This window comes from Stegostoma tigrinum, chromosome 19 (genome assembly GCF_030684315.1).
Source record: "Stegostoma tigrinum isolate sSteTig4 chromosome 19, sSteTig4.hap1, whole genome shotgun sequence".
Taxonomy (NCBI): Eukaryota; Metazoa; Chordata; class Chondrichthyes; order Orectolobiformes; family Stegostomatidae; genus Stegostoma; species Stegostoma tigrinum.
Genome location: NC_081372.1, coordinates 36,610,897 through 36,632,159, shown reverse-complemented (window position 1 = coordinate 36,632,159; position 21,263 = coordinate 36,610,897). Strand labels below are relative to the sequence as shown.

The window sequence follows — 21,263 nt, the reverse complement described above, 5'->3', positions numbered from 1 at the left end:
GGTGTATATGGTGGTAGGTGTGAGCTGCATTAAAACAGGTAGAAAGGTGATTGCTACGGATCACACCATGTTCCACCTCAACTCTGGTTAAATCCACAGTGGGAGGGCCTGTGGGCTAACTTTCTGACCTGCTACCAATTGAGATCCATAAGCAACGCATCCCCTGCCTCTGGTATTAATCCAGTGTTGGGCGGGGGTTTTACATTTTGGGCACAGGATATAGTCACCCCTTGTGAGGCTATTTGCAGATCCAGGAAGGGGTGGGATGAGGGGTTGTCCTTCATAGACACTCTGTGTCTGGTCAAGAGACTAAAAATCGGGTAGGTGGTTCCCTCAGAGAATGTCCCATTGCTGCTGTCCCTCGTCACCCACAACCTGTCAACCCTCTTCTCCTAACACTCAGCTCTGATGTTGTACCCAAGAATGATCATCAGAGTCACAGCAACATCCTCCTCTGTTGGGGCTACTGTTCAATCAAAACACCTGACTCCTGATTGGCCAGCAGCTCTTGCCAGACAAGATATCTGCCACAGGGTCCTTGCTCCTTAGCAAAGGCCCACTGCTGACCTGTAAATCCTTACGTGGATTAAGATGTGTAGGGCCATCACAAAAAGAGAAATGCTGTGGCATTCACCAGCTGTCCAACTGTTGCCAAGACATCTGCATCTGCATCTGCACCTGCACATGATTCTGCCATATTTGTCCAATCTATATAGAAAAATACAGAAGTTACAGTTTTCAGATACATTTACAGCATTAAAGCCTTCTATCTTATTAATGTCAATAACCAGTATTGCTGATGTTTGAAGAGCAGGTGGAATGTTTAACTCCGTTTTTATTAAAGCCTGATTTGTTAACAATTAGTTGTTTGAAATAACACGGTGCAGAGCTGGATGAACACAGCAGGCCAAGCAGCATCAGAGGAGCAGGAAGTCTGATGTTTCGGGCCTAGACCCTTCTTCAGACCCATTTCTGAAAAAGGATCTAGGCCCAAAATGTCAGCCTTCCTGCTCCTCTGATGCTGCTTGGCCTGCTGTGTTCGTCCAGCTCCACACTTGTTATCTCAGATTCTCCAGCATTTGCAGCTCCTACTATCTCTGAAGCTATTTGAAATATTTTCTTTTATCCATGTTTCTAAATTTGATACTTGGCTATGATGCAAGAAGGGTTCTTCTGTTTGTGTAATGAAACTTTTAATCAAGATAATTACAAGACTGTTGAAAATAGTGGTTTACAATTTGTTCAAAATTGTTTACCTGTCTTTGTAAGCACACAGTTTGCAGCATAATTAAAAATTGCCACTCCTTGCAGATTTAGGAGTGGAAAGTTCCAATTAAAGTTTTGGACAACATATCTATTATCCACAGAGTTGAGTAATTTGAAAATTCAGTTCAATGTGAATTTAATGTTATGACAGTATTTCCAAGACTTTTTTTGCTTGTTTTTTATTTAATAATTTATTGGTGTGGAAGGTAGTGTGTACTTAAAAACTTACTTGCCACTCTACTATCACCATCTCATAAGATCATTTGATAATTGTATCACCTTTTAAAAAATAGTCAACTCTCCCAATGTGTTTTAATTTCAGATTCGGTCAGATAAAGACCGGGAGATCCAGATCCGGTACAGTATCACTGGGCCTGGAGCCGATCAGCCACCCATGGAGGTTTTTAGTATTGATCAAGTTGCTGGTAAAATGCATGTAACGAGACCGTTGGATCGTGAGGATATTGCATCTTTTCACGTAAGAGCCCACCTGTGAAATTAATTGCTACTATTTCCAATTTGGCCTACCTCCTATGCTAGCACAGTCAACAATTTTATGGCTAATTAAAGGACGTACTTCATATGCACAAAACAAGTAATTCTACATTTTGAGGAATTTTATTCTTAAAATAATGTTGTTATGGGAGAGCAGCTTAATTTTCAAAATGGTCCATTTATGTTTTGTATATTGACATTAATAGTAACATTTCTAATGCTTACTTGCTTAGACAGTCTTGAAAAAATTGTTGATTAGAGTCTATTAAGTGCTGATCAGTTTTCTTTAACAATATTTAATATCTCATTTCTGCTGAAGAAATTCACAATAATAATTTCTTTTACTAAGTCAGTTTTGTGTTCTTCATGGTTTCAAAATGAGTGCTTGTCATTTTTGTCAATTGACTATAACTAAAAGATGTAACTTGTCATTGTTTTTGACACCCAGAACTGTTACAGTTAATAGGTGCAGATCAAAATCCAACAACCAGTAGTGAGATAAATGACCAGATTATGTGTAATAGTGACACCATTAAGAAATCTGTATCCCCAGGATGCTAGGAAGACTTCCAATTCTTCTTCAAAACTGCTGTAGGATCTTTTATATCCATCTAACATGCCCTATTTCTAAAATGGATATTAAGCTGCCCATAGGAGGTATCATTGCTTCAATGCAAGAAATAAGTATTCCAGGTAGTCTTTAGAAATTAATAGAAGAATGATTATTTTTAAATACTATGTTGCAAACATTGTGAAAAATCTAAACATTCAGGGGAAGTGTAAGATTCTTGTGGCCAAGTGATAGTGCCCCTACCTCTGGACCAGAAGGCCATTATTCAAGTCCTATTTGCTCCAGAAGTGTGTCGGGACACGTCTGAGCAGGTCTAACATGTCTCAGAACATCTAACTGTGATAAGTTCATCAGCTGAGTAGTCAACCTTTTATTTATCTCAACGTACATTAAATTTGTCATTTGTTAAAATTTCCAGCTCTCAAGTCTGCCTTCCATGTCTTTTATCTCTAGGTTACATTAACATTAGGTTATATTAAGTTAGTTGACCATAAATCTGAACACTTCAAAGTGTTTATGGATAGGGATAAGAATCGTGCAGAAGTGTCAAAATTGGGAGATGGCAATTACAATATCATTCAATTAGATCTGACAAGTAAAGACTGGCAGTGATTACGTGCAGCTCAGCCTAGATTTGGAAAGTGGGACTCTTTAACAGTAGTATAGAGAGACTTCAGGGCCTCAATGAGTGAAGGGGGTCCTGGGAATTATGGATGTCAAGGGATATCATGATTTTAATAAAGAAAAACAATGAAGCATTAAAAAAAAAGAATTGCCAGTGCTTGAAATCAGAAACAAAAGCAAATTGCTGTCAAATCTCAGCAGGTCACCAGCATCCGTCAAGAAAAATCAGACTTAACGTTTCTGGTCCAGTGACCCTTCTTCAGAACTTCTCAGAATTCTTGAGAAGGAAGCATAATTCAGGTATAGTGCATTATAAACAGGGGAGCCCCATCAAAAGCATCAATAATGTAGGAGTTTTATTTTTGAAAAAGGAAATCGAACAGGCAACAAGGGGACACAAAAATCTTTAGCAGGTTGCATCATGGTAAACCGTTATAAGAATATTAAGTGTAAGAGGAAAGAGTGGGGTCTGATTAGAGACCAAATGGGTAACCTGTGCATGGAGCCAAAGTGCATGCATCAGGTCTGAAGTGAATACGTCTCATTTGTATTTAAAACATCATAGCTGGAGATTTCATTTGATCTGGTGAAGTCCCAGAACGTGTTAAGTTTAATAAGGAGAATAAAGGTGTATAACTCCCAGGATTTAATGAGATGTACCCTAGGTGCTAAAGGAGGAAATTGCTGGGACCCTGGCGGAGATACTTCGCTGATCATGGGTGAAGTGCCATATGACTGGAGGATTGTTAATGTGTTTCCTTTGTTCAGGAAAGGCAACAGGGATAGGCCAGGTAATTATAGACCAGCCAATCAGGGGTAGGGAAATTATTGGAAAAGAACTGGAGGGACAGGATTAATCAATACTTTAAAAATGCAAGCATTGATCAGGGATAACCAGCAGCAATTTGTTAAAGGGAGGTACTGTCTGACAAATTTAATTGAGATTTTTGAATAGGTGGCTGAATGTATTGATGACGGTAGTGTGGTTGCTGTTGTTTACGTGGACTTTAGTAAGGATTTTGATGAGGTCCCACATAGAAGGCTTGTCCAAAACATATGAGCCCAGGTCATCAAAGGCAACATGACAAACTGGATCCAAAATTGGCAAACAAACAGGAGGCAAAGGATGTTGGACGTTTGAGGGTTGTTTTTGTGATTAGAAGCCTGAGACCAGTGGTGTACCATGGGGATCAGTTCTGGGACCTTTGCTGTTTGTAATGGACATTAACAACTTGCATGTTTATATAGAAGGTGCAATTGATAAGTTTCAGGATGACATGAAAACTGGCAGTGTGTTGATAAAAGGATGGCCTCAGGCTACAGTCTGATATTGAGCAACTGGTAAATTGGACCAAGCAATGGTAGGTGGAAGTTCATCCTGTGAAGTATGAGGTAATGCACTTTGGGAGGTCTATAAGGATATGCATAATGAGTGTTAGGTCCTTAGGGAGTACTGAGGAACAAAGTGCCCTTGGCATACAAGTCCATAGATCCCTGAGGATGTCAACACAGTTTGAAGGATGGTGAAGAAGGCAAAGGCATTGCTTGCATTCATTAACCAGTAGAATATAGGAGATAACACGGTGTGGAGCTGGATGAACACAGCAGGCCAAGCAGCATCAGAGGAGCAGGAAGGCTGACGTTTCGGGTCGAGAACCTTCTTCAGAAAAGGAGAATATAGGAGCAAGGAATTCTTGTTGCAACTTATCAAACATTGATTAGACCACAGATGGAATACTGTTTGCAGTTGTGGTCACTCTATTGTCAGAAGGAGGTGATTGCTGTGAAGATGGTGCTGAGGATATTCACCACCATGCTGCCTGGGATGAAAAGTCTCAGTTATGAGGAGATGCTGAATAGTTTGAGTTTGTTTTCCGTGGAGCAGAGCAGGTTGAGAGAGGATATGATGGAGGTATACAAAATTATGAGGTGGGTGGATGACCTTTGTCTTATGGATGTCTTGGGTGAGACTCATGCTGTCATATGCCTCCATAAAGGAGCTGATGTTGAGGCCTGGCATTGTGGATCACACCCAACACCTTGGAAGTGTCCTGTCAATCAAAGCAGCAATTGATGAAGAGATCCAGTATCGCCTTCAGTGTGCCATTGCAGCCTGTGCCCACCTGAGGAAAAGAGTATTTAAGAACATCAACATCAGATCCAACATCAAGCTTAAGGTTTACAGAGCTGTGGTGGTTCCTGCGCTCTCATATGACTCCAAGACATGGACACCTGAAGGCACCAAAGCAGTACCACCAACGTTGCCTGTTCCAATTCCTGCAAATCCACTAAAAAGAAAGATGTACCAACACCAGTATTCTTGACTTGGCCAATATTCCCAGCATCTAGGCAGTGACCACCCTTGATCAGCTACAATGGGCTGAGCATGTTGCCCACATGACCAACACGAGATTCCCTAAGCAACTTCTCTCCTCCCAGCTCTGAAACAGCAGGTGAACCCCAGATGGGCAGAGGAAGCGCTTCAGTGATACCCTCAAGGTCACACTGACGAAATGTGGCATTTCCACAGACACTTGGGAATCTCTGGCCCAAGACCATCAAAGCAGAGGGAATGCATACAGGAAGGCATCAAGCACCTCAAGACTAGTCATCAAGAAAAAGCAGAAACCAAGCAAGCATATCAGTGCCCCACTCACCCCATACCACAACCACCTAAGTCTAACACAACCTGTGGAAGCCACATCGGTCTGTACGACCACCCGGAGACTCACCCTGAGAGTGGAGGAGACTCTCCCTTATCTGTGAGGACTTGTCGATGCTGACAAGATTATGAGCAATGTAGACAGAGTAGGTATTGAGAATCCTTTCCCTGTGGCTCATGTGCCTAAGATCAGGGGGTAGAAGTTTAAAGTGAGGAGTAAGTGGTTTAGAGATCTGAGGAAAAAAAATCACACAGAGTATGTTAGATATATTGAACGTGTTGCCTGAGAGGATGGTGGAGGCAGATATCCTAATAACATTTAAGAAGCATCTGGATAAACACTTAAAATGCAAGTAGGTTCTAGAGACAGTGCAGGTAAATGCGATTAGTGTGGCTTGGTATTTGTTGCTTGGTATGAACATGGTGGGCGAAAGGGCCCATTTCTATGCTGTATGAACCCATGATTAACTTCTATTAACTCAGAATTAGGGAGACTCACTGCCTGCATGTTGAATGTCTGTGGCCTTCAGTCAGTATCAGTCATCAAAAACTATACCCATAGGGAAAGGGTGAATATAACTCCTTATTTGATAGCAAGACTGACTAATTTATCCAAAGAACGTTCAAACTGCACACAAAATACACAAATTTCTTTATGACTCCAGTTTGTAAAGGTAGAAGAGTGTTTTAATGGGATGTGGCTTTCTAATTACTTTCTAATATCTTAGCAGTTTCTTGTAAACTGTGGGCATAATGGTGAAAGGCTGCAAATTTGCTCCTTTTTTAAGCAGGACACGTTTTAGCCATAATTTTGGACCTAATTGCTGATCACTATCATTTGAAATGCTTGAAGGCACTAAAACCTGTAGGTGTAGCACTCGAGCATTGATAAGAAACAAATGTCAAGAAACAGTACATATGGACTCCTTGCAATTGGATGCATGGATTATTGCAGCTAACAGACATCTTGCTTAAGATTAGCTCGAGGACCAATTTAGAGGATATGTAAGTTTTCAGAGACAGCAGTGCTGCTCTTGAAGGTCCAGCCAAGAGGATGACCTGTATCCAAAGTGTGCAAGGATTGCCCCCTTCACCCTCTTTAGCCTTTCATCCCCCTCTCCTACAGTCGTTTCCACTCGTTTGATTTCATGTTGTCCTCCCATTCATCTTCCAGGAAAACCCCGATAAAGATCAAGCATTCACTTTCTTCTAATTAATCCTTTCACTTTCTTCTAATTAATCCTATCATATACAAGAAGGTAGAGTGGCACAGCACTCTCACGTTAGGTGAAACCCTCAGACAATTTGCAGAATAGTATTGATCATATTGTTGCTGGAAACTCCTGACATAAACATTATTCAATGGTATTCTCTGTAGAATGCACTTGTAATGCTGTCCATATTGTTTGAACTATCTAGACAATGGTCACCATAAGTTAGATTTGCAGCCCTTTAAGTTCCTCTAGTATGGTAGAGGTAGTCTAATGAGAGATACTCTTGTCTTAAGCAAGATCTCATTTATTGCTCAGTAGCAGCTCAGTTACATTGATGAAATAGACATTGTCACAGCTCAATGAGGGAGACCTAGATGCCTCGATATTTGTCTTCCTTGAGTTCCAGAAATGTTCTTTCACCAAGTCCATATGACCTCATAACATTGTGCACTGCTTAGTGCACTCCCCATTTTTTGCTTCAAGAGCCTAACATTTTCTACAACAATTGTCTTTGCTAATTGACTTTGAAAAAGTTTGGTAGCTTTGTAGGGAGGATTGATGTGTACAGTCGCAGTTGAGACAGAATCATTTGGTTAAAAATCAAAGATCAAGTTTTTTTTTTGGCAAAGTGTCAGTTTGCGAAGTTCTTGGAAGGTTGGTTCCCAGGAGGCCTGGTAACATCTCATGCCATAGCTTACCACACAATCCCTCCTCTCCGCGTCTGGTCACCATTATTTCCTTTCACATTGCATAGTTCCGCCTTCCAGCAAACATTCTTCAGCCAGCAGTTTCCACCTCAGCCCCTATACGTCACTAGTATGACAGATACCCAAATCCCCTTCCTTATAGCCCATCCCATGACCCCTATAGGTGTCACACCACCCAGGTCTCCACCCATTCTGTCTAAGTTAACCTGCACCTATCCACGTTTACTCTTCAAACCCTGGCTAATGAAGTGATCACGCTAGTGTTGTCATACACTGTCCACATCTTGAAGTCAGGAAGCTTCTGACTGTGGACAAACCACTCATCCCACCTCCATATGAATCACTTCCCATCTGTGCTTTATTGTATCCCCTCTTACAAACACTTTTCCTGTTTCTCAATTGTCATCCAGCTTTCATCACCAACATGCAGCCTCCAATCCCTAGGAGGGGGTTACTGAGTCTTTTTCCCCATGTCCAACCACCTCACTTTCCCTTAGTTTCTCTGAATGGGCCCAATTGAGTGTCTGTAGCCACCACTTTGAGTGATCTAACCAGATAGGCTGGATGAGAAGTGCTGAGAGCTCTGCGCACGCGCACACACGGGCACGGACACACACAAACACATATACACACATACATACACACGCACACACACAAAAGCACGTGCACACACCAACACACAAAAACATAGAAAATACACACACACACACACACACACACACACACACACACACACACACACACACACACACACACACACACACACACAAACACACACACAAACACACACAAACACACACACAAACACACACACACACACACACACACACACACACGCTCAGATACTCAATACACAGACGCAACAGTTAGCAGTGTTGTTCAGTGATTAGCAAAAGGATCAATTGGGAAAGGAGACCTTTTTGTTTCAGCCAGATGATGATAGTGGTCTGAAACTCTCTGCGTAAACAGTAGTTGAGACAGATGCCCTCATCTCATCTGGGAGCAGGCCATTCAGCCCATCAAGTTAACCCTTCAAACAGCATCAAACCCAGACCCACACCCTCATCCCTGTAGCCCTGCATTTCCCATGGCTAATGCACCTAACCTGCACATCCTTGGACATTGTGGGTAATTTAGCATGGCCAGTACACCTAAACTGCACATCTTTGGACAGTGGGAGGAAACCAGAGCACCCAGCGGAAACCCATGCAGCTGGAGGGACAGCGTGCAAACTCCGCACAGACAGTTACCCCAAGCTGGAATCAAACCCAGGTCCCTGGCACTGTGAGGTAACAGTGCTAACTGCTGTGTCAGGATATGGTCAAAATACTGGAAAATGGGATAATGATTTGTGTTCATCTTTTAGTAGGTGCAAACATTGTGGAAACAATGGCCTATTCCTGCATCAGAGCTTTTCTTGATATTTGCTGAATACCCTAAACATCAAAAAAGGGACAATATGCAAGGATGTAGGAATGTGTTAATTTCTTCTTAGGAGAGCCATCATGGACAGGGTGGGCCAAATAGCCTTCAATGTGTGCTGTTTTGATTCTTTGGGAAAATTATAGAAGTTAGAAGTGTGCCAAATTAGGGAAACGGCTGCAAATTAAATTATACAGTAGTAAAGTGGAAAGAAATAGGGTTGAGATTAAGACTGTTTATCAAACTGGATAGAAGTGGATAACTGTGCCAGAAGGAATATTTTCTCACTGTGCATAACAGTATTCTGTCTAAGCTGTTTGTGTGCATGACCTTACAGCAATCATAAAGTTATCAGATGGGCCTTACGTGAGCTTTCACCTTTAAGATGTTGTGCAGCCATGGACATTGGTACCTTTACATGATTTTTACACTCAGAGAAATAAACAAAGAGAATTTAGAGGGATCATTTTATGTTTATGATTCTGATTCACAGCTAGAGGAAATGGTGTCAAATTTGTGCAAAAAATAGCAGTAAAAACAATTCTGAGGACAAAAGGAAGCTCCAAGGGTATATTCATCAATTGGACAAAAAGGTGAGAGCAATGATATTCAATGTTAATAAGGGTGAGGTGGCACATTTTCTTGATTTAAAGTAATAATTGTGCTTAAAATGAGAAAGGCTGGAAAAATTAAAGTGACAGAGGGGTTTAGGAGTTCAAGCTCATTAGACATTAAAAGCAGGACCTCAAGTGGATCAGATGGAACCAAAAAAAATGGAATATTACTTTTATGGCAAGCGGTATTGTAAGTAAATTTGAAGATATAACAGTGAACTTGAACAAAATGTTAGTAAGGTCACTGCTGGAATGATGTGTAGTCTTGGGCTCCAAAGGAGTTATCATGAGTGATAGGGAGGCTATACCACAGATTGAAATAAGATTCAGAGACAGTAAGAACTGCTGATGCTGGAGTCTGAGATAACACAGTGTGGAGCTGGAGGAACACAGCATGCCAGGCAGCCTCAGAGGAGCTCAAAAGCTGATGTTTCGGGTCGGGATCCATCTTCAGAAGATTTTTGAAGGAGGGTCCTGACCTGAGATGTCAGCCTTCCTGTTCCTCTGATGCTGCCTGGCCTGCAATGTTCCTCCAGCTCCACACTGTGTTACTGTGAAATAAGATTCCTGTTTCTTTATTATAGGTAAATTTTTTAAAAGTTTCAAATTACTGATACAGCAAAAAAGAAAAAAATAGATATAAAACTAAATGTAGAAGATTTAGGACAAAGAGCAAATAAAGTTTTTTTCCCCACATTATAGTGTGACTGTGCAACAAGCTGCCAGAGTTAGCTATATTTGAGCATTGGTTAGATGAAAGAATGAAAGGGAAAGGAAGGGATTTGTAGTATTAGGCAGAGATTATTGCAGTTTGTGTGGAGGATAAATCCAAACATGAACTGATTTGACAAAATGGCCAGTGTCTGTGTTAGAATTTCCATGTAATTCAGGGAATGTTTGTCATCAACTAAAGCGTAATGAAGAGTGTGTACAAAAGGATAAGCATTGTTTACAAAGCTTCATTTGCTACTTCCCAGATGATTCAGTTAGCTCAATTGACTAGATGGCTGGTTTATGATGCAGAATAACAGCAACAGTGTGAGTTAAATTTCCACACCAGCTGAAGTTACCATGAAGGTCCCACCTTCTCAACCTCACTCCTCACCTGAATCATGGTGACCCTTGTGTTAAATCACCAGCGGTCATCTCTATTGAGAGACCAGTCCTTTGGTAGTCTGGGAATGTGGTGACTTTAACTTTACCTCACTTCCCAGAGGATGAAGAAGTTCCTAAATAACATTTGAACCAGAGATTATGAGCACAAAAATGTTGGCTAAAAACAAGCACCTTTGCCTCAGTCCTAGTATTAGCAAAGAACTTCTTTACATGCATTCAACTAAGAAGGAATAGAGTGGCTGCAGGGACTCAGTTGAAATATTCTTCAGTTGTGCGTCCATGTGTCACTAACCAGGTTGCTCATAATCACGTAGACCCAACCTTTCTCAATGCATACAGCTCATTTTCAATTCCAATCCTTTAGGAATAGGCGGGATGCATTCCATATGCGTTCACTTGTGAAAAGCTATTGCACATCTTGGTTGCCACTTTGCGTTTTAATATTGATCCACATCCTTTGAACAGTTTCTGCCCCAGTAGAAGTTCTAACTTCGCACTTTGTTCCAGGTTAATTTCTCAGGTTGTTTTACAGGTGAGTCACTTGCTCAAATTACCATAAGGAATACAAAAATGATCACATGTCAGGGCTGGTGGAATGGGAAAGCGCGACCCCAGAAGAGCCGATGGTGTTGGCAGTGCACTTTGGTGTGAATAGAGAATTGGTAAATGGGCAAATAACATGGGTTGGGATAAGGGATATTTTTTGGGTTGGCAATCTGTAACCAGTGGTGGGGGGTGTGGTTTGACAGGGATCAGTGCTCGTTCCACAACCATTTACAATTAAACTCCATCTCTACTCCTCAGCTCATTGGTCCACCTGATCAAGGTCGCCTTGTACCCTGAGATAATCGTCTTCACTGACCACTGCATCACCTATGTTGGTGTCATTTATTAACCTTGCCTCCTATATTAACAGCCAAATCATTTATACAAATGATGCAAAGCAGTGGACCTAGCATCGGTGCTTGAGTCACATTACAGGTCACAGGTCTTCAGACTGAAAAACAACCCTCTACCACCACCCTCTGTCTCCTACCTTCAAGCCAATTTTGTATCCAATTGCTAGCTTCCCCGGAGCGCACATGATCCAACCTTATTAACTAGTCTAACATGTCAAACGCTTTGTTGAAGTCTATAGAGACAACAGCTATCATTCTACCTTCATTATCTTCTTTGTAAATCAGCAATACACAATTCCCACACACAAAGCCATGCTGACTATCCCTAATCAGTCCTTGCTTTTCCAAATGCTTTTAAATTCTGTCCCTCAGAATCTCCTCTACTGCTGTTATCTACCACTGATGTTAGGTTCACCGATCTGTTCTTCCTCGGCCTTCTTTACCACCTTTCTGAAATAATGGCACCACATTAGCTAACCTCCAGTCTTCTGGCACCTCACCCGTGGCTGTGAATGATACAAGTATCTCAACAAGGGGCATAGCCATCTTTCCTAGCTTTCTAATTCTGGGAAACACCTGATCCGGACCCAGAGATTTATCTACCTTTGTGTTTTAAGACCTCCAGCAACACCTCTTTTAAAATTTGAACTATCTTCAAGACATCACTATTTGTTGCTGCAAGCTCCCTAGTTTCCATGTCCTTCTCCACAACAAGTACTAACATGAAATTTTTGTTTAGTATCTCACCCATCGCCTATGGTTCCACGTATGGGACGGCCACATTGATCTTTAAGGGGCCTTATTCTCTCCCTAGTTACTCTTTTGCTCTTAAAGTACTTATAGAATCTCTTTAGATTCTTCTTAACTCTATTTGCCAAAGCTATCACATGTCCTCTTTTTGACATCCTGATTTGACTCTTGAGTATAATCCTACTGCCCTGTTACTCTCTAGGGATTCACTCAAACCCAGCTGTTTATACCTGACATATGCCTCCTTTTGTTTTCTCGATCAGAGCCTCCGTTTCTCTCGTCATCCAGCATTCCTTACACCTACCAGCCTTGCCCTTAACAGTAGCAGGAATGTACTGTCTCTGAACTGTCATTATCTCATTTTTAAAGGCCTACCATTTCCCTTTACTTGTGACTAGCCTCCCCTTAACAACTTTTGAAAGTTCCTGCCTAATGCCATCAAAATTGGCCATACTCAAAATTAGAAAATTAACTTTTTCATTAATTATGTCCTTTTCCATACCTATTTTAACACTTGCCCCAAGATGCTCCCCCACTAACACCTCAGTCACTTCCTCTGCCTTATTTCCCAAGAGAAGGTCAAGTATTGCTCCTTCTATAATAGGTGCATCCATATATTGAATGAAAAGGTTTTCTTGTACGCACTTAACAAATGCCTCCCCACAACCCCTTAATACTAACACAGTCCCAGTCAATGTTTGGAAAGTTAAAAACCCCCTACCATTCCAACTCTGTTATTCTTTTGGATTTCTGAGATTTCTTTACATATTTGCTTCTCAATTTCCCACTGACTATTAGAGGCCTATACTGCAACCTTGACAATCCCTTTCTTATTTCAGAGTTCTACCTGAACTTGATCAGATGAGCCAGTGGGCCAAGGAGTGGCAAATGGAGATTAGTTTAGATATATTGGAAGTGTTGCATTTTGGAAAGGCAAATCAGGGCAGGACTTATACACTTAATGGTAAGGTCCCAGGGAGTGTCGCTGAACAAGGAGACCTTGGAGTGCAGGTTCATAGTTTCTTAAAACTAGTATCGCAGGTAGACAGGACAGTGAAGAAGGCATTTGGTACGCTTGCTTTTATTGGTTAGTGCGTTGAGTGTAGGAGTTGCGAGGTCATATTGCTGTAGAGGACATAGGTTAGACCATTTTCAGAAAACTGTGTGCAATTCTGGTCTCCCTGCTATAGGAAGGATGTTGTTAAACTTTAAAGAGTTCAGTAAAGATTTGCAAGGATATTGCCAGGGTTGGAGAGTTTGAGCTATGGGGAGAGGCTGCATAGGCTGGGATTATTTTCCTTAGAGAGCCAAAGGCTGAAGGGAGACTTTTATACAGGTTTATAAAATCATGGGCATGGATATGGTGAATAGCCAAGGTCTTTTCCCCACGTTAGGGGAGTCCAAAACTAGAGGGGAAGGTTTAAAAAAGACCTAAGAGGCAACTTTTTCACGCAAATGATGGCTCATGTATGAATTGAGCTGCTAGAGGAAGTGTTGGAGTCTGGTACAATTACAACATTTAAAAGGCATCTGGATGGGCATATGAATAGGAGGGGTTTAGAGGGATATGGGCCAAATGCTGGCAAATGGGAATATATTAATGTAGGATATCTGGTCGGCATGGTTGAGTTGGAATGAAGTGTTTCCATGCTGTACAGCTCTATGACTCTGACTCTGTATAACTTCACGGGACATACTCCCTGGAATATCCTCCCTAAGTACAGCTGTAATGTTATCCTTAACCAAAAATGCCATACTTCTTCCTTTCCCAACTCACTTTCTATCCTTCCTATAGCATTTATATGCCAGAACATTAAGCTGCTAGTCCTGTCAATCCCTGAGCCACACTTCTGTAATTTAGATCAGATTCCCTACAGTGTTGAAACAGGCCCTTCAGTCCAACAAGTCCACACCGCCCCTTGAAGCATCCCACTCAAACCCAACCTCCTGTAACCCACTCACCCCTAAACACTATGGCCAATTTAGCATGGCCAATCCCCCTAGCCTGCACGTTTTTGGACTGTGGGAAGAAACCGGAGCACCCGGAGGAAACCCACACAGACACGGGGACAATGTACAAACTCCACACAGGTAGTTGCCCGAGGCTGGAATTGAACCCGGGTCCCTGGCGCTGTGAGGCGGCGGTGCTAACCACTGAGCCACCGTGCCGCCCTAATGGCTGTGATATCCCAGTCCCATGTTCCCAACAATGCCCTAAGTTTATCTGCTTTATCTATCAAGCCTCTTGTACTGAAATAAATACAGGTTAATCTATCAGTCTTACTTCATTCTCTGCCAAGCCCTTGTCTGCCTTGATTACTCAACTTGCTCCCCTTAACTACTGCATCAGCCTCAACCTTTTCCCTTTTCTCACTATTGCTTTGGCTCCCACCGCTTCAATTCCCCGCTTTACCAGTTTAAAGCTTTCTGAGTAGCACTAGCAAATCTCTCTGCAAGCATATCAGTCCCCTTCCAATTTTGGTGGAATCAGTCCCTCTTATACATGCCATTTCTATCCCTGAGGAGATCTAAACTAGCAGGCATAGTGAGGTGGTAGACTTGCTCACCAAGCTGGCTTGTTCTCGTTCAGACATTTCATCACATGATAGGTAACATCAGTGGAGCCTCCGATGAAGCGATGTTATTCTACTCCACTTGGTATTTATACTGTTTGGTTCTTTATGGTGAGTACTCTCATTCTGGTTTTGATCTGTATGGGTTTGTATATGGAGGGTGCATTCTCAGAATAAAGAGGTGCCAATTTAAGAGTAAGTTAAAGGGGAATTGCTTCTCAGATAGGATTGTGTTTTCTTGGAATTCCTTGCCACAGAGAGCTGTGGGGCAGAGCCTTTGAGTATATTTAAGGCTGAAACAGTTAGATTGTTGATCATTAAGGAAACAAGGATGACCAGCAAAGTGGACATGAGGAAGGGGGATCAGCCATGTTCCTATTGAATAGTAGAGCAGGCTTGAGGGGCACATTCTCGTTCCTATTTCTTACAGTCTTATAACCCGATTCTTCCTTTCTTGCAAAATTGAGTGTGTGAGATGTGTGGAGAATTTTTTTAATGTTAATACCTTCATACTGCTTGTGCCTTTTCATCAAAAGAAACATATTCAGTTTGAATGGAGTGGAGGGAGTAAACAACATACAATACCTTCAAAGTGAAAAAAAATCAGCTTGATGTGACAATTGTTTTTGCAAATATTTTAAAAATTGATGACAGGAATGATTATTGAGAGTAGAGGCTAGTGGTATGGAAGGTAAGAAGGGGAACTTTTTGTTGTTCTGGGAAATACGGTGGGAGCAGAAACATGGGAGATGGGCTGGACATGGCTGAGGGCCTGAGAACCAGTGGCGGGGTGGGGGAAGGGAGAGTCTCTCTTGAGGTAAACGAGCTCATGCCGGACGCAGCCCGGTGCAAGGAGCCATGATCAGAACAGAGACAGAGAAACTTGGAGAACAGAATGAAATCCTTGCAGGTAGCAGGATGTGAAGAGGTGTAATTGAGGTAACGGTAGGAGTGAGTGGACTTGTAGTTGATATTGATGGACAATCTATCCTCAGAACTAGAAACAGTGAAGTCAATGAAGTAAAGGAAGAATCAGAGATGGACCAGATGAAGGTCAGAGAAGGATGGAAATTAGAAGTAAAATTGATGAATTGTTCCAATTCTGAATGAAAGCGAGAAGCAGCACCAAAGACATTATTGATTTACTGGGGAATATGTTGTGGGTAGAGGCCCAAGTAGGACATGAACAAGCAATGCTTCACATGCCCCACAAAAAGACAGATACAATTGGAGCCCATATTGATAACAATGGCCACATAGTTGACTTTTTTAAAATGTATTAATTTTGTGGAAAATGGGTATCGCTGGCTGGCCAGCATTTATTGCTCATTCCTAGCTGCCCTTGAGAAAGTGGTGGTGAGCTGCCTTCTTGAACCATTGCAATCCCGCTGTGGGTTGGCCCACAATGCTATTAGGGAGGGAATTGGGAAAATATAATGAGGAGAAGTTGTTTATTGTGGCCCGGCCATTTGAAGGAGAGTAGGGGTGGATGGTTACTGTGCGGGGAGAAGCAAAGAGCCTTCAGACAATCCTGATGGGAAATGCACATGTAGAGAAATTGCTTTTCATGTGAAGAGCCATTGGGATTGGTGCTGGTACCTTAATTATTGACAATATATAGACAGGGAGAGTCAATGGCCTAGTGGTATTACCGCTGAATTGTTAATTCAGGGACCCGATAATGTTTGTGGGACCCAGGTTCGAATCCTGCCAGATAATTCAATGAATATCTGGAATTAAAAATCTAGTGATGATCACGAATCCATTGCTGATTGTCAGGAAAAACCCATCTGGTTCACTAATGTCCTTTAGGGAAGGAAACTGCCATCCTTTCCTGGTCTGGCCTAGATGTGGTTGCCACACAGCAATGTGGTTGACTTTGGGGAACTTGGGATGGGCAATAAATGCTGCCTTGACAGCAACACCCTCATCTTGTGAATGAATAAAGGAAATGACTTGCATAAGAGAAGTAAATGTCCTATCGCCAGCATTGCACATTACACAAACGTTACACATATGCCCGCACAAGTAGTGAGGATGACACAGAGTACACAGCAGGATGTAGATGAAGTAGGTGAGGCAAAAACCCAGAAGATAGAATGATAATGTACGAAAGTGTAAGATTATGCATTTCAGCAGAAAGAATAGGGGGATTGAATAATATTTAAATAGAGAAAGACTGCACAGGTGGTTTTGGAGATATTTGTTTACAAATTGCATAAGGTAGCATCACAGTTCAGATAAAAAGAGAAGGCATATGGAATGTTAGACTTTTATTTCAAAGGGAACAGAGTATAAAAATAAAGAAGTCACGCTAAACTAAGTGAAATACTAGTTATACAATGGCAAGAATACTGTGAATAGTTTTGGTCCCTTAATCTAAGGAAATATAGACTGGCATTGGAATCATATAGAGGGATTTTCTTATGAGAAGAGGTTACGTGGGTTGGATCTGTACTCATCGGAGTTTAGAAGAATGAGATGACCTTGTTGAAATTTATCAGATACTTAGGGGGTGGACAGAGTAGTTCTGAGAGGTTGTTTCACCTCATGGGAGAGACTAGGTTCTGAAGGTATAATCTCAGAGTAAGGGATGTTCAGTTTAGATAGACAAGAGACAACATTTCTTCTCTGAGGGTAGTGAAGCTGTGAAATTCTTTACCACAAAAGGCTATCAAGGTTGTATTTTCAAGGCTAAGGTAAACACATTTTTAACCAGTAAAATAATCAAGGGTCACAGGAAAATGGTTAGTGGAGTGGGATTGTCAGATCAGCCATGGTCTCATTTGCAATGCTTAAAATGGCCTTTCTGTGCCGCAGTCTTATAGTCTGAAGTTACATGCGCAAATTTATATTTGAATTGTGCGTAAAAGACTCTTGCAAAATTTATCCGCAAGTAAGTGGAATCCGTGCCAATTAAATCAGTGCCATGCCAGCTCCCGAATAGCCTAACCATTAACCACAAAAGGGGCCATTGGAGGTAACTCCAGAAATGGCCACGAAACTAGTTCCAACTGGTTCATTGGGTTCATTGAGGTTCATTGAAACTTTGACATTCCACCGTACTTCCCACAGCAGTCTTTATCTGCCAAGGAGCAAACCTTCTGAAATTCATCAGGCGTTGATCACAAAGTGAGTTTGATGTTCAGTTTGTGTCCACAGCAGACTGGTTTCCTTTCACACAGAAGCCTAGGCCAAATAAACGTGAAGGGGACCTGTACACAAAACAAACCCACAATGACTAGATGCCCAATTTGAAAACTTGTACATTTGTGCTAAGTAAATTTAAAAACTATATGGTGGTAAAAACCAAGCACACACAATGGGGCAGAGGAATACAAGAACAAGTGAAATCCTATTTTGTCAGCCATAAATATCGAATAAGTGTGAAATCCTAGTAAGTGCTGTGCTTTAGGCTTGTAGATACACATACTGGTGCATTGATGGGATCAAATCACAAGGATGCTATTGAAATATTTTAAATAAATTAAGTTTGTACATTAAGACATCGGAAAAAATTCATCAAAATGGCCACCTAATGTTAAATTTTAAAGGAAACATCATACTTCATTTCAAAATTCTTAAAAGTAGAATCCTATGAAGAAAATTGCATTAAAGTGCTCTTTAGGATCTGAGAATACTGTGAATGAGTTTTCTGGTCTGAGCACGTCTTTCGGGGCAAACTGTGAACATGTTCATTGAGCTGTGAATCTCTGACTTTGACACCATTTTACACATCAGAGATTGAGCCAATCGTGTCTGTGATACAACCAAACCAATTTTCACATCCTTTCTTTTTACTTGCAAACTGGAATCTTAGTAAAGATGTTTATTCAAGAAAATGAGCAATTTCACAATAAGAGCTGCTTGCACATCCCTAATGGTTGTTGGCTGAAGCAGGCAAGTAAAAACAAGATCGGAAAAACAAATTTTTTTACGGAAAAGATGTAAAATTCAAAATGAGAAGGCTGCGTTTTTACGTTTGTAATCTTTCACAGCAACTGGCCAAGTGGGATTAAAGGCCATTCACAAGAGAATAAAGCAATGGCCTGATATTCCTTACATTGCTGAGACAATCATCAAACAATTTGCACAAGTTACCTTCCATTTGTTGAAATGAAATGAGAATTGAGGTTCTACTTTATTTCAATAAACATAAGGTAACTTTTGCAAATTGTTTGATGATCGTTTCAGCAATTTAAGGAAAATCAGGCCATTGTTTCTGACCCTTGACGCCACCTGCCCAATCTTCTTTTATACATTGTACTTAAACAATGCAAAAGCAACTCTAGCTGCAGATTTGTTGAGTTGTTATATCCTTTGGGAAATCTGATATATTAATGGCACTAAGTTACTTGCATTGTAATGCCTTCTCCCAGTAGTTTGATATTGCAGAATCTTTGAAATGTGAAAGAATCCAAAGTGGCAGGTGTGTTTAATCTTTTCTCACCTGACTAACAATAGAAAATGTGTTTGGACTGTGAAAATATTAATCTTCCAAAATGTGTGCACAGGTGGAAAAATCTAATGAAGTTAGGTGTTCTGTGAGGAAATGATATTGAAAAGGAAGTATTTTAAGAATTTATTTGCATATATTTACATATTTGTTGCAGTCCAATTGTAATTAAAGTAACACTTTACTTTCTGAAGTGATGAATGTTGATGGGAATGATTTAGGAGAAAAGCCCTTACTAGATTGAAAGTCAATTTATTTTATCTCTATCTGGAATAAGACCAGATATCTTTTCTTCTAATCCTAACTGCCAACATCATTAAAATTATTTAGCAATAATATTTTGTGTAAAATGTGTAATATCAGAAGATATTATGTTATTTTAGAATGTAAGATGAGGCTTTTTTTTAAGAATCATACATCGTGGAAGTGGTGCAGTGAGTGGGATGTATTTGCGTGACAAAGATTTTACTCCTAGTTATTGAATTGGTCAAATTCTAAAAGGCAAGTTATTGATTCAGTTCTTTTTTAAAAAAAACTGTTTTATTTTGTACATTGTGACTGAATATAAATTTCTTGGCTTCTGATAGATACTCATAAACTGAAAGCATCCTAGTGACCAATTGGAAAGCATACCAGTGACAAGGAATGCTGATTTTATTAATGCTACCATCAGCATTATTACTTTTATTCCCGCATTAGGTTTTATTTTCTGTATATTAGTAATATACTTTAAAAATGTTAACTACTGTTTAACAGACCACAACTAAGAAGCTGCCATTTTACACTGTTATCTCACTAGCAGTGCGCCATGAATATATATAAATATACATTCTTCTGACAATATAATTATAAATTTATTATTGCTTTGTAGATTATAAATGAAGATGAGCAAGTTAGCTGACCAACTGAATCTGCAGGCTCAGCCTTATATCAACTTGTGCACCATTCCATACAACTCTGCATATTCTGAGGGCGGCACAGTGGCTCAGTGGTTAGCACTGCTGCCTCATAATGCTAGGGACCTTGGTTTGATTCCACTCTTGGGTGACTGTCTGTGTTGCATTTATGTCTTCTCCCCATGTCTGTGTGGGTTTCCTCTGGGTGTTGTGGTTTCTTTCCATGGGCAGGTTAGGTGGATTGGCCGTAGTGTCCAGGGATGTGCAGGCTAGCTGGACTAGCCTTGGTATGTGCAGGCTTATGGGAATAGAGTAGGATTCTGTTTGGAGAGCCAGTGTGGACTCGATGGGCCAGATGGCCTATTTCCACAGTGTAGGCATGCTCTGATTTTATATTCCCATCCACCCCTACTTCTTAATTTGTCAGTTCAGTAACAATGCTTTATTGAGCTTTCACCAAACCCAATGAACAACTTTCTCTCCCTTCAGGCTGCTATATTTCAAACAGGACACTTGCGGAACCGTCTGTGCATCAATAAATACTGACATGTCAGTTCAATAACTTAAAGTTACGAGACTTTCTGTCATCAGACCCCACATTTCTTATAAAGAAGGCTTGATGGGAACTAGCCAGGCGTAAGCAGACGTCCTCTAAATAAGTTAGGGAAGCTCAGTGAGAATTTACAAAGTTTGATGCAGTGCCCACATGTCCCAAAAAGATACGATTTTTCCCCTTAAAATCTTTACATACATTATCCCAGTTCCAAGGTCACTCTGCACCATTGCTTATCAAACAGGCCTAGATGGGTATTGATCAGGAGGTGAGAAGGTGTACAAAATTGCTGCTGGAGTGACTTGGCCTTAGTTTATTTCCCAGCTTCTGCAGTTTCCAACAGGGAAATGCATTTTCTGCTTCATGTTACATGGCAGAGCTGAGATAGGCAGAAATACAAAGAGAGTCCTGCAAAGTTGGAATTCTCCTTGTATGATCTTTAACC

At 40.9% G+C, this 21,263-nt stretch overlaps 1 protein-coding gene across 2 annotated transcripts in view; it reads left to right on the top strand.

Annotated features, from left to right (window-relative positions):
- The window catches only part of LOC125461583 (cadherin-4-like), a 657,666-nt gene that overhangs the window by 511,856 nt on the left and 124,547 nt on the right, over positions 1-21,263 (top strand). For both annotated transcript variants that reach the window (XM_059652819.1, XM_059652818.1), the window contains one exon: positions 1,589-1,744. In XM_059652819.1, coding sequence (XP_059508802.1) covers positions 1,589-1,744 — 156 coding nt within the window. The remainder of the gene's footprint in view (positions 1-1,588; positions 1,745-21,263) is intronic.